The 12,811-nt window shown below is 38.9% G+C and overlaps 1 protein-coding gene across 1 annotated transcript; it reads left to right on the top strand.

The window, feature by feature from the left end:
• Positions 1-1,646: 1,646 nt before the first annotated feature.
• LOC113097303 (gastrula zinc finger protein XlCGF8.2DB) lies at positions 1,647-9,705 on the top strand. Its single transcript, XM_026262544.1, has 3 exons — positions 1,647-1,959; positions 8,613-9,521; positions 9,565-9,705. Exons 1-2 carry the CDS (start codon positions 1,698-1,700, stop codon positions 9,518-9,520), a joined length of 1,170 nt encoding a protein of 389 aa, XP_026118329.1. The 5' UTR covers positions 1,647-1,697; the 3' UTR covers position 9,521; positions 9,565-9,705.
• Positions 9,706-12,811: the final 3,106 nt, after the last annotated feature.

The raw sequence follows: 12,811 nt of genomic DNA on the forward strand, positions 1-12,811 counted from the left end.
AATTAAGGCAATAAAATAATTAAGAAACCTTACCAGTTTGTTAGTTATCTTGCAATTGTACACCATTTTGAATCAAGTTTTAATATTTCATTGGCTAAACAAATGCACAGCTTCCACCAAGAAAAAAAATAGTTCAATCCAAAGTACAGCGCCGACTGCTGTTACCCAGATGAGCCTGTGTTATTTACATTTACAGGTTGTTATCCAGGGATAACGTAGCTCAGAATGTCACAACCGACCAATCAGAATCAAGTATTCCACAGAGCCGTGTAATAAACAAATATAAGGCACTTGTACACTCACCTAAAGGATTATTAGGAACACCATACTAATACTGTGTTTGACCCTCTTTCGCCTTCAGAACTGCTTTTATTCTACGTGGCATTAATTCAACAAGGTGATGAAAGCTTTCTTTAGAAATGTTGGCCCATATTGATAGGATAGCATCTCGCAGTTGATGGAGATTTGTGGGATGCACATCCAGGGCACGAAGCTCCCGTTCCACCACATCCCAAAGATGCTCTACTGGGTTGAGATCTGGTGACTGTGGGGGCCATTTTAGTAAAGTGAACTCATTGTCATGTTCAAGAAACCAGTCTGAGATGATTCGAGCTTTGTGACATGGTGCATTATCCTGCTGGAAGTAGCCATCAGAGGATGGGGACATGGTGATCATAAAGGGATGGACATGGTCAGAAACAATGCTCAGGTAGGCCGTGGCATTTAAACAATGCTTAATTGGCACTAAGGGTCCTAAAGTGTGCAAAGAAAAACATCCCCCGCACCATTACACCACCAGCAGCAGCCTGCACAGTGGTAACAAGGCATGATGGATCCATGTTCTCATTCTGTTTACGCCAAATTCTGACTCTACCATCTGAATGTCTCAACAGAAATCCAGACTCATCAGACTATTCAACATTTCTCCAGTCTTCAACTGTCCAATTTTGGTGAGCTCGTGCAAATTGTAGCCTCTTTTTTTGTCTTGACCAGGACCACACCCCTAAATGCACTGAAGCAACTTCCATGTGATTGGTTGATTAGATAATTGCATTAATCAGAAATTGAACAGGTGTTCCTAATAATCCTTTAGGTGATTGTATAATAGGCACTAGTGAGGAGAAAAACAGCTCAAACTCAACTGAGAACCAAACACTGTCAAAGGAGTGAAATTATCTCAATATAAACTGGTTTGACTTGCATTCTGTTATCAATTTGTAGCATTCGTTTGTAAGTGTTTATTAGCAAATCATGTGATTTAAGGTCCTTAACTCTCACTCTGACTGACTCCCTTACTAGTGTGCTGACTACTGAACTAGAGCTGATTGAGACACACCCAGAGATTTAGATTGGGTTTATCTTTCTGACTGCTAATTATTCTGATCTTAAACACAGAGGAACTCCCGCTGAAGAGACTGAGACACATCATTATCAAGATGGAGTTTATTAAAGAGGAGAGAGAAGACGTGAAGATTGAAGACACATTCAGAGTCAAACATGAAGAGACTGAGGAACAAACAGCGATGGTGTCAGTTAAAGAGGAGAGTGAAGACGTGAAGATTGAAGACACATTCAGAGTCAAACATGAAGAGACTGAGGAACAAACAGAGATGGTGTCAGTTAAAGAGGAGAGAGAAGACGTGAAGATTGAAGACACATTCAGAGTCAAACATGAAGATACTGAGGAACAAACAGAGATGGTGTCAGTTAAAGAGGAGAGAGAAGAAGTGAAGACTGGAGAAATATTCAGAGTCAAACATGAAGAGACTGAGACAGACACTATTACAAAGATGGAGTTTATTAAAGAGGAGACTGAGGACATGAAGATTGAAGAAACATTCACAGTCAAACTTGAAGATACTGAGAAACCAACGAAGATGGAGTCAGTTAATGAAGAGAGAGAAGTGAAGATTGAAGAAGTATTCAGTCTGAAATATGAAGAGACTGAGACACAAACAGGTAAAAACTTTTGTTTTCATCGAAACATTTTTATAATGTTTTTGTACGATGCACAAGGAAGCTAACAATATTCAGAGCCTTAAACGTAGAGAGGGGAAATACTTCAGTAATTTAACTTTAATGGTAATGTATATGTTCTTTCTGAACATAAATATAGACCCCTTAAAAGTTTGTAAACATTGCAACGTCTCCGGGTGCGCGGGGCTTAGCTGGAGGCAAAAAGAGGCGCGGACGCAATGTTGACATGCGTATGCTAGCACGTTTTTTGGAGGGATTCATTAAACATGGATGCAGAAGAAGGTTAGCACCTGTCCGAATATGTACAGTCCCTGAGTCTGCGGGACCGTGACAGCTATTTTTGTAAATTAACTCTTTCGGATGGAAGCAGGCTACCTGACCCGTATGCCATATAGCCATATGAAGTACTTTTGGGTGGTTTGGGGAATTTTGTCAAGGCTAATTTTCTAATGTAACCTAGCACTGGGCTAACTATGATTAGCAATGTGTATTATTTTAAGAGACCAATCAAAGGATGACACACATTTATCGCTGTGTGTTTGTTTAACATTTAAACTATAGTGCGCTGAAGGTTGTCAACTTTTCACCTATAAAACAGAAACTTGCTGATTGACTAGATAAAACCAACACACCAGGTCATATGCATAGAATATTTTACCTGATATGAAGTGTGCACTGCAAACACAAGCATTATTTATGATCATCTCAGTCCAGTCTGTACGCCCTTTTGCATTCAACCACAATTGTATTCTTGATTTCTGTGAAGGAATGTCTGCCGGGATTTTGAAACAAAAGTGCTGTTCCTTCTATTCTGGCAGTCAAAAACACAACAAGAAGACATTTTAAAGACAAAACTTAAAACTTTTAGTGCATCTGCAATGAGTTCTGCCTTATGTTTTGCTTCCAGCTAGAGCGGTGATGTCACAGTGACGTAGGTTATTAAGGGGTCTATAGGAACCTGAGAAAAAAATTCTTATTTCTGATTGGCTGGTAGGTGGCATTTAATTCTGTATAAATCTAAGACAGCTATGAACTCAGCGGAGATCTTCCCTGTGACTCATTTATCAAGTAGAGTCAAGTCACCTTTATTTATATAGCACTTTAAACTAAATACAATGCGTCAAAGCAACTGAACAACATTCATTACGAAAACAGTGTGTCAATAATGCAAAATCACAGTTAAAGGCGGTTCATCATTGAATTCAGTGATGTCATCTCTGTTCAGTTGAAATAGTTTCTGTGCATTTATTTGCAATCAAGTCAACGATATCGCTGTAGATGAAGTGACCCCAACTAAGCAAGCCAGAGGCGACAGCGGCAAGGAACCGAAACTCCATCGGTGACAGAATGGAGAAAAAACCTTGGGAGAAACCAGGCTCAGTTGGGGTCAGTTCTCCTCTGACCAGACGAAACCAGTAGTTCAGTTCCAGACTGCAGCAAAGTCAGATTGTGCAGAAGAATCATCTGTTTCCTGTGGTCTTGTCCTGGTGGTCCTCTGAGACAAGGTCTTTACAGGGGATCTGTATCTGGGCTCTAGTTGTCCTGGTCTCCGCTGTCTTTCAGGGCAGTAGAGGTCCTTTCTAGGTGCTGATCCACCATCTGGTCTGGATACGTACTGGATCCGGGTGACTGCAGTGACCCTCTGATCTGGACACAGACTGGATCTGTTGGCTACGGTGACCTCGGAATAAGAGAGAAACAGACTAATATTAGCATAGATGCCATTCCTCTAATGATGTAGCAAGTACATCGGGTGTTATGGGAAGTGTTCCTGGTTCCGGTTTACTTTATCCGGTTTAATTAATGCAGCCAAAAAATCCTTTTAACGGATTTGGATATTAAAAGCATATTAGTATGTTATGTGTAAGCCAGGTTAAAGAGATGGGTCTTTGAGAGCATAGGCCAAAATTTAGATCTATTTTTGAGATGGAAAAATGCAGTTTTACAAATGTTAGAAATGTGACTTTCTAAGGAAAGATTGCTATCAAATAGCACACCTAGCTGATGACGAACAATTAACAGAGCACCCATAAAGTCTTAGTGTTATGTTAATACATGCAGAGTTTTTAGGTCCTATAATTAACACCTCTGTTTTTCCTAAATTTAGCAGTAAGAAATGACTAATCATCCAGTTTTTCATATCGACTATGCATTCCAATACTTTTTTAAATTGGTGTGTTTCACTGGGCCGTGAAGAAATATAGAGCTGAGTATCATCAGCATAACAGTGAAAGCTAACACCATGTTTCCTGATGATATTTCCCAAGGGTAACATATAAAGCATGAAGATTAGCGGCCCTAGTACTGAGCCTTGAGGTACTCCATACTGCACTTGTGATCAATATGATACATCTTCATTCACTGCTATGTATTAATGGCGGTCATATAAGTACGATTTAAACCATGCTAATGAACTTCAATTTATGGCAACAAAGTGTTCACGTCTATGCAAAAGAATGTTGTGGTCACTTGTGTCAAACGCAGCACTAAGATCCAATAAAACTAATAGAGAGATACACCCTTGATCAGATGATAAGAGCAGATCATTTGTAACTCTAAGGAGAGCAGTTTCAGTACTATGATACGGTCTAAATCCTGACTGGAAATCCTCACAGATACCATTTTTCTCTAAGGAGGAATATATTTCTGAGGATACTACCTTTTCTAGTATCTCGGACAGAAAAGGGAGATTCGAGATTGGTCTATAATTAACTAGTTCTTTGGGGTCAAGTTGTGGGTTTTTGTTGAGAGGCATAACCCCTTTGCGGTCAGAGATCGGCGACGATCCACCCAAAGCGAGAGGAGTTACTTTTGTACCCAAAGAAGGAGGTGATGAACCAACCTGCATAAGAAGGAATCGGTCCGTCATATTGGCAACAACTGGCTCTTGTGTGGATTGATAACCAATCCGCGGGACTCTAAATGACTGAGTAGCAGTTATTTGTGCAATCAGTTCCCATTCTGATCTGGCTAGAATAAGCCAATGGTCAAGGTAGTTCAATACGCGGATTCCCATCTGCCTATGCACTTTGTAAAAGTGCGCATGGCCAGGGACAGTCCAAACGGAAGGACTGCATACTGATAGGCCACTCTCTGGAACTCAAATCTCATGGACCATGGGCAAATCTCTATGACCGTGAGCTATGTGAATCTGAAAGTAAAAAACCAATCCTTGGGGCAAATACCGTATTTTCCAGACTATAAGTTGCACTTTTTTTAATAGTCTGGCTGGTCCTGTGAATTATAGTCAGGTGGGACTTATTTATCAAAATTAATTTGACATGAACCAAGAGAAATGAACCAAGAGAAAACATTACCGTCTTCAGTGGCGAGAGGGCGCTCTATGCTGCTCAGTGCTCCTGTAGCCTTATACTTGTGTTCGAAAAACACGGTATGCGCAATAATTTTTTGGACCGTCATCATCTTGAACAACCAGCGTATAAGGGAGCTTTTCAGATGTTTGAGATCTAGAATGGGTCTAAGCCCACCCTCTCACTTTGGAACGAGGAAACAGAGGCTGAAAAAGCCTGACTCACTGTTCGCTGGAGGCACTATTTCCACAGCACCTCTTGCCAGAGAACAATAGCTTTGTTGTCTGGAACAGAGATTTGGTGGTCTGTGAGCGAACAGCATCAAGTAGCCTAGTTGAATTGTTTCTAAAACTCATCTCAATATTCCCAGAATGGCTACCGAGGCCATGTAATGTGAGGTGAGAGGCTTTATGAATTAATGAAACAGGGCCAAGCAAGGCGAATTAATGAAACAAGACAACCTGCGAGTGTAGGTGAGAGAGGCTCAAACTCTCACAGAAAGAGCACAAGCCATCAGCCATTGCAGCCTCTGCATGGGCACAGCCTAGACAAACGGCGCACTCAATGGGTCCGTATTCATTGTTGAACAGCATCTTGAATGAGCCATTTGTTGCATCCAGTGGGGACATAATTACTGATTAAAAATTATATATACTGTCTTTTTACATGTCTTTTTACACGTGCAGCCCTTCTCACTTAAAATGGCCCTTTTCTTTGCTTTGGCATCGGTTAAGTGAGTGGGTGACTTGCAAGTGCTGTCAGTCAGCGCTTCATGTCTTGAGTTTGGGCTTAAAGACTGCAAGATAATTTTGAAACCAAGACACTGTTATGTTCCTAAAGTGCTCTCTATTCCTTTTAGAGCGTAAGTAATACCCCTATTGACTCTCCCTGCTGCAGACATGCTCTGTTAGGGCTCAGAGAGTCTATGTGGAATGTTCAGGCAGTCTGTTTATTTGCTTTGGAGGCTGCCAGAAGGGTCTGCAACATACAAAGCAGAGACTGTCTTGATGGATTATTAATGCAATAGGTTTGGCTTATGCATCTGAAGGATTGGAATGCCTTATTGGTGTGAGAGCCCACTCCACAAGGGGAATGGCCTCTTCATGGGTTTGGTCAAGCGGCATATCTATCAGTGAGATCTGTGCAGGAGCGAAGTCTATCTGTCTAACCTCCCTTGTGGGAAGTAGTTTCTCAAGCCCTCAGCTAAGCTCAGGGCAAGATAATGTTCAAGTCCGTTAGGGCCCTCTTTAGTGCTCTAACACTGGGCTTGCAGAGCAGCATGTGATTGTTGCTATTTGTGTGATGTGATTGGAATCATCCCCACACACAGAATCAGAGCTCATCTTGCTCTGGCATCCATTGTTTTAGTATTCCTCCATCTCCTCAACCCCATCAACAGAATTTAAATATCTTGCCATTTACACTTGTTTTCCAAGCAGTAGTTAATCAGAGCTAGAGTTGAAGTCCCTAACAGCAAGCAAATTAATTTTCACATCAGTAGCCTAAATATTGCATAGCATATGGGCAAACAAACTCATGAAATATTATGGTACATATAGTGTTATCAAAAAGAAGTTACCAGTTTGCCAAAAAACAGTAAAATAAATTTTCAGGTGTTTTACATACCATTTACACATGATTAATGGCAGTTGTAATTTTTTGTGTACCAACATTTTGAAAATATGAAAACATTAAAGGATTCCAAAAATGTACATTAGAACAGCATTATGAACAACAATCTGTGTTTTATAAATTAGGCCCATTGTATGTTGCTGGTCATGAGTGGCATTTACACAGCAGGTACAATTGTGTAAGTAATATCTTGAGTATTTTTAAATGAATTACTAAAAACTAAAACCATAAATGCAATTGAATTTAAAAAAAATGCAAGTCTTAATAAGTGAGCAGTGGTTTCAAATTATTTGTAAGCTGAATCATTCAGTAACGAAACGCCACTGTGTGTTTCTCGTAGATAACTTAACAGTTTTAACCATGTGGTTCTCATGGAGTCCTCTAGTGGCCTGTCACTTCCTGGTTCTGGGAAGCATTTCACTTTGCTTTTTACATATGGCAAACCGTCAAATTGCAGCTGTCAACACAACACCTGGGTTCTTATATGTAGAAAATGTCATAACAGTATCCAAATTGAGTTCTAGCACCTTATGTATTTTTTTTTTTTTTTATTTAAGGGATAGTTCACCTACAAATTATATTATTCCTTTAATATCTTTTGTTTTTACAATTTTATAGAAAATATTACTAGCTATTCCGTCATTCATCATCAAACCCTCTGATGTTTTGTCAGGTTGTGAGAAAATATGAAACTGAATAATCATTGTCATAACTGCAAAATCTAATGATAATGTCCAACATAAACAAGTGAAGCAGAAAAAATCAGAGGACTTAATACAGAGCCCTGTGGTACACCATACTTGTGTTTGAGACGTCTATTCACATACATGTAATGGCAGTCTGGCAGATAGGATCTTATCCATGTTTAATCATATATTGTTTATGCTATGCAAGAGAATGTTGTGGTCTATGTTGTTGATTGATCTAATAGCACTAAAAGAAAGATAACTATAGTGAGGAACATGGTAAGGAAGGTTTCTGTACTATGAATTGGCATAATTCCTGACTGCAATACTGTTTACTGTTAGGGGAAGTCGAGGCCTAATGGTAAGAGGGTTGGACTCCCAATCGAAGGGTTGTGAGTTCTAGTCTCGGGCCGGCAGGAATTGTGGGTGGGGGGAGTGCATGTACAGTTCTCTCTCCACCTTCAATACCACGACTTAGGTGTCCTTGAGCAAGGCATCGAACCCCCAACTGCTCCCCGGGCGCCGCAGCATAAATGATGAACACTGCTCCGGGTGTGTGCTCACAGTGGGTGTGTGTGTGTGTGTGTTCACTGCTCTGTGTGTGTGCATTTCGGATGGGTTAAATGCAGAGCACAAATTCTGAGTATGGGTCACCATACTTGGCTGAATGTCACTTCACTTCACTTTCTCTTCAACACTGAACATAGTTGAGAGGAGGACACCTTTTTTTTATTATTAAATTTGGGATTTGTCTTTTCTCCTGGGTCATGTGATAATGGGTTTGATAACTGTCAGCTTTCTTAGACTACAGTTTTATTTTTTTATTTTTTTGTGGACTTGTTTTAAAGGTGAAATGTTCAGAATAATGATGGATTCTGAGAAAACTCTTATTTTAGTAGCTTAGTGTGTGTAGTATCTAACATGTTGTTGTTTTTATTGATTTATGTTGCTTTGATGTCTGTCACTTTGTGAAGTCAAACTTGTATTTGCCTTTTTTTCATTCAAGTGCTGAAAGAGGACAGTCAGAAACCGAATGAGAAGGAAGACAATAATCATCATGATTTCACGACTAAGGGAAAATCCACTAAGAAGATCTCAGAAAAAAGAGTTCAGATGACCAAATCAAATGATTCATTCACTTGCTCTCAGTGTGGAAAGTGTTTTAGTAAAAAAAAAAACCTTGTACTCCACATGAGAGTTCACACTGGAGAGAAGCGGTTCTCCTGCCAACAGTGTGGAAAGAGCTTCACAACCAAACTTAACTTTAGGAATCACATGATGGTTCACACTGGAGAGAAGCCGTTCACCTGCCATGAGTGTGGAAAGAGCTTCACAGCCGAACTAAACCTCAGGAATCACATGAAAGTTCACACTAGAGAGAGATCTTTCACCTGCCAAGAGTGTGGAAAGAGTTTCACTCAAAATGGAAACCTTAAAGTCCACATGAGAACTCACACTGGAGAGAAACCATACATTTGCACCCAATGTGTAAAGTGTTTTGCACATAAAAACACCTTTAATTACCACATGAAAATTCACATTCAAGAGAAATCTTTCACCTGCCGAAAGTGTGGAAAAAGTTTCACTGATAAACAAAGCCTTGAAGTCCACATGAAAGTTCACACGGGAGAGAAACCTTATGTTTGCTCTCTGTGTGGAAAGAGTTTCAGACACAAAAAAACCCTTAATCACCACATGAAAAATCACAATGGAGAGAAGTTGTTCGCATGTGAACAGTGTGGAAAGAGGTTTCGTTATAAAAATAGCATCAGCAATCACATGAGGCTTCACACTGGAAAGAGGCCGTATACCTGCAAACTGTGTGGGAAGAGCTTCACACAAAAAGGAACTCTTAAGATTCACCTGAGAATACACAAAAGAGAGAAACCATTCAAATGTGTGGAAAATGACTAACATGTAAAGGATCCACACGGGAGAGAAGGCATTCATATGTGTGTGTGCTAGTACGGTCATATACATGAAAACCATGTGCGACTAAAATGTTCACAATTGAAATCCTGCAATAATCTGCAAAATTGTTAATCAGAAACATGCATGATAAATAAAGATATTGCATAAACCTGCCTGCGAAATGCCAACATTCTCACCTGCCCACAAACACTCCTGCTAGTTAGTGTGTTAGCATAATGTTTAAGAAGACGCTGTGTCTCTCCACAGAAATACTATTCAAACCTTTTGTTGTGTGTGTGTCATATTACCAAGGACTGAATGTCTAATCTTGGCTGTTATCTTCGTTGGCTTTTAATCTTCTTAATTTGGACTAACAAGCTCTCCGAATCACAACCTGTAAGCGCGATTGATAAGTTATGTGTAGTGTTGGGCAGTAGTCTGTTACAGTAATTTGATAACTTTTTTTGTTACTGAATGATCTAAAGCATAATAATTTTTTAAATAGTAATCAGAGTGTAGTTACAAACCGAGGTCTCTATAGGTTAAGTGCATCATTACGTTGCTGGCAGAATGCGGTGTTTTATGATCTTGCGATTGTAAAAGGATGTAGCACACACACTGTCAAGTCAAGTGCGTTCAGTGGATTAGACCTGAAGCAACTGAGTGCGTCTAATTCATTTAATCATAAAGAATGTAGTGTAGTACACAGACTTTATAATCATTGTGAAACTGCTGTTTATTTTGCTGCAGGGACAGTTATAGGGCTAATACGGGAGAGATTAGGTCAGGCTGCTGTGCCTGATATAACTGTACTGCGTTCTGATTAAAAGGTAATACACAGCATCTTTTTATGTCATTATACGAACGGATTGGAGCTCTATATTATTGTTTTATGTAAAAGTGCTTTGTCAATGGTAAAGCTGACCAACTGGCTCAAGGACTCCTCTCTGTGCCAATCACAACGGCCTGGTCCAGCTGACCAATCAGAGCAGAGCACGCTTATGGAAGGGGGAGGGGTTTGCTCTGAACTTAGCAAATATTTTCTGAGAAAAGTACAATGTTTTCTGACCTTAGATGCATTTAACTCCCAATACAATATTAGGACACTTTAAAATATCCATATGACCTGCTCTTTAATAACATTCAAGTGTTGATTTAAAAAAAAAAAGGAATGCTTAAAGCTAGAATAAAACTGATTTTTTTTTTTTTTTTTTTTCAATAGGGTAACACTTTACGGTAAGGGTACACAAATGACCATGAATTAATGTCTGAATTATACATGAATATGTAATGAATTATCGGGAACTAACATGGGCTCATAATCTTTCATTCATGACATGGATGAACAACACCTTAATTGAGACAATAAGTAAGGTGAGTACATCATGATTTATGATCAATTACACATGATCATGTTTTCTTTGTTAGCAAAAAACAAGGTATTTTCTATAAATGGTGGATAAAGCTATGTTTATGGTACAAGATTTTAAAAAAGCATTATTTCACGCATGCAAGACTTTTTTTTCTAATTATTAAAGGAATATTTAAAAAATCCACATTACCTCATGGCTAGAACAGTCTTATCAATTGATGTGAGAACTAATGTTTTTCATTAAAAATGATACGAGTTATCAAGCATGTTCATTTCTTCTTCATAGTAGGTAAAGAGACAGACCTTAAGATTGTAGCCATCATCAACTAAACATTAGTTTCTCATGACTTCATTATGTTTGTGGTCCCTTAACTAAAGCGGTGACTTGTTCCCATGGAATGCTGATGAATAGTGTGTTATTAATCATGGCATAATTGTGAAATGACATAAATATGAAAGTTTTCACTCAATTAGTTCTTTATGATTTGTTTAACACAATGTGGTATCTTCAAGTGCAGGGGGTCATTTTGTTTCAGAAAATTATTGGTTTGCAGGGAATTACAGTTTTTGAACATTATTGTGTCTGGTGTTATAGTAAATATAATTTAATTAGACAAAAAAAAAAAAACTTGAAATTCTCCAGTCATTTTTGGATCCTTCAATCCAGTCATTTAAATGTGGTGCTCTCTGAAGCAGTTCCTGTCTAACTGCAAGCAAAGTCCCACATCACATTTCCGCCACTTCCATGGGGTGCTCCTTCTACATCATGTGTAACTCTGTGAAAGGTCTTGAGTGTCACTCACAGGAACCGCCAGATGACATATATGATGGTATAGTTACGGTCCTGTATCAGCCATTGTAAATGTATCCAGGCCTGAAGCAACGGATGAAAGGGCGCAGGACTAACAGTATCTCAAGGCAGTTGATGTGCCACTGTAATCAAGGTCCTGTCCATGAGCTCAGGGCTGCACACATGTTGCACAGGTGCCCAGCCCTCCACCACTTTCATGACCTCCTCCTGCACCTCCAGGAAAACTGACACTGAGAGGGCAGTCTGAAGTTATGAATTTAGGTAAATGGGTGCAGAGCCAGTGGTGGTTTTGTAGGCAAACATCAATGCCTTGAATTTAATGCAAGCAACTGTTCCAGTGTGAATTGATGAACAGAGGTGTGATGTGCACTCTTTTCGACTTGTTAAAGACTAATCTTGCCGCCTCATTCCTGATTAGGTGTAGATTAGTTCACTTCTAAAGTCTGGTTCTCCACCTGGGCTGAGAGATCCTCACGTATGGAAATCTTCAGCACCTCTTCCACATGTGGGATCAGCTCCAGAACAACTTTATCAAAGATAAGGTCCAACAGTTCACATAGCCTGTGATGAATAAAGTATTGTAATTTTATTTAATTTTATAATGACCCTGTGGCAGCGTTTTCCATTTGGGTAACACTTTATAATAACTGCACACTATAAATCATTAATTAAGCATTAGTAAACAGATAATTCATAATTTATAAAGCATTAATAGACAGTAATAATCAGTTTATAAATACAGATATAAATGCTTTATTCTTGATTTAAAAGCATATCTATAATGTGTAATTTCATACTTTATTCATTATCAATTTATCATTTCTCAATGAAGTATAGCATTATTTACAAACCAGTTATTTAGGAGTTGCCAGAGATTCATAAGATCACAAGAAATGTAGTAAATTCATGTAGTTATAAAGCATTTAGTAGTGGTCAGTTAACTATTTATGTGAGCTTATCTAAAGTGAGGACTAGTTATGCCTTGTAAAGCATTTATAAAGGATATTTAAAGGCTCAGTTATCTTCTAAACAAAAAACAGAAACAAACACCACACAGTGATACAGAACATAGAAATATTAACAGCCTTTAAATCTCATTTGTAAAAGCTTT

Source organism: Carassius auratus, unplaced genomic scaffold, assembly GCF_003368295.1.
Source record: "Carassius auratus strain Wakin unplaced genomic scaffold, ASM336829v1 scaf_tig00216181, whole genome shotgun sequence".
Lineage (NCBI taxonomy): Eukaryota > Metazoa > Chordata > Actinopteri > Cypriniformes > Cyprinidae > Carassius > Carassius auratus.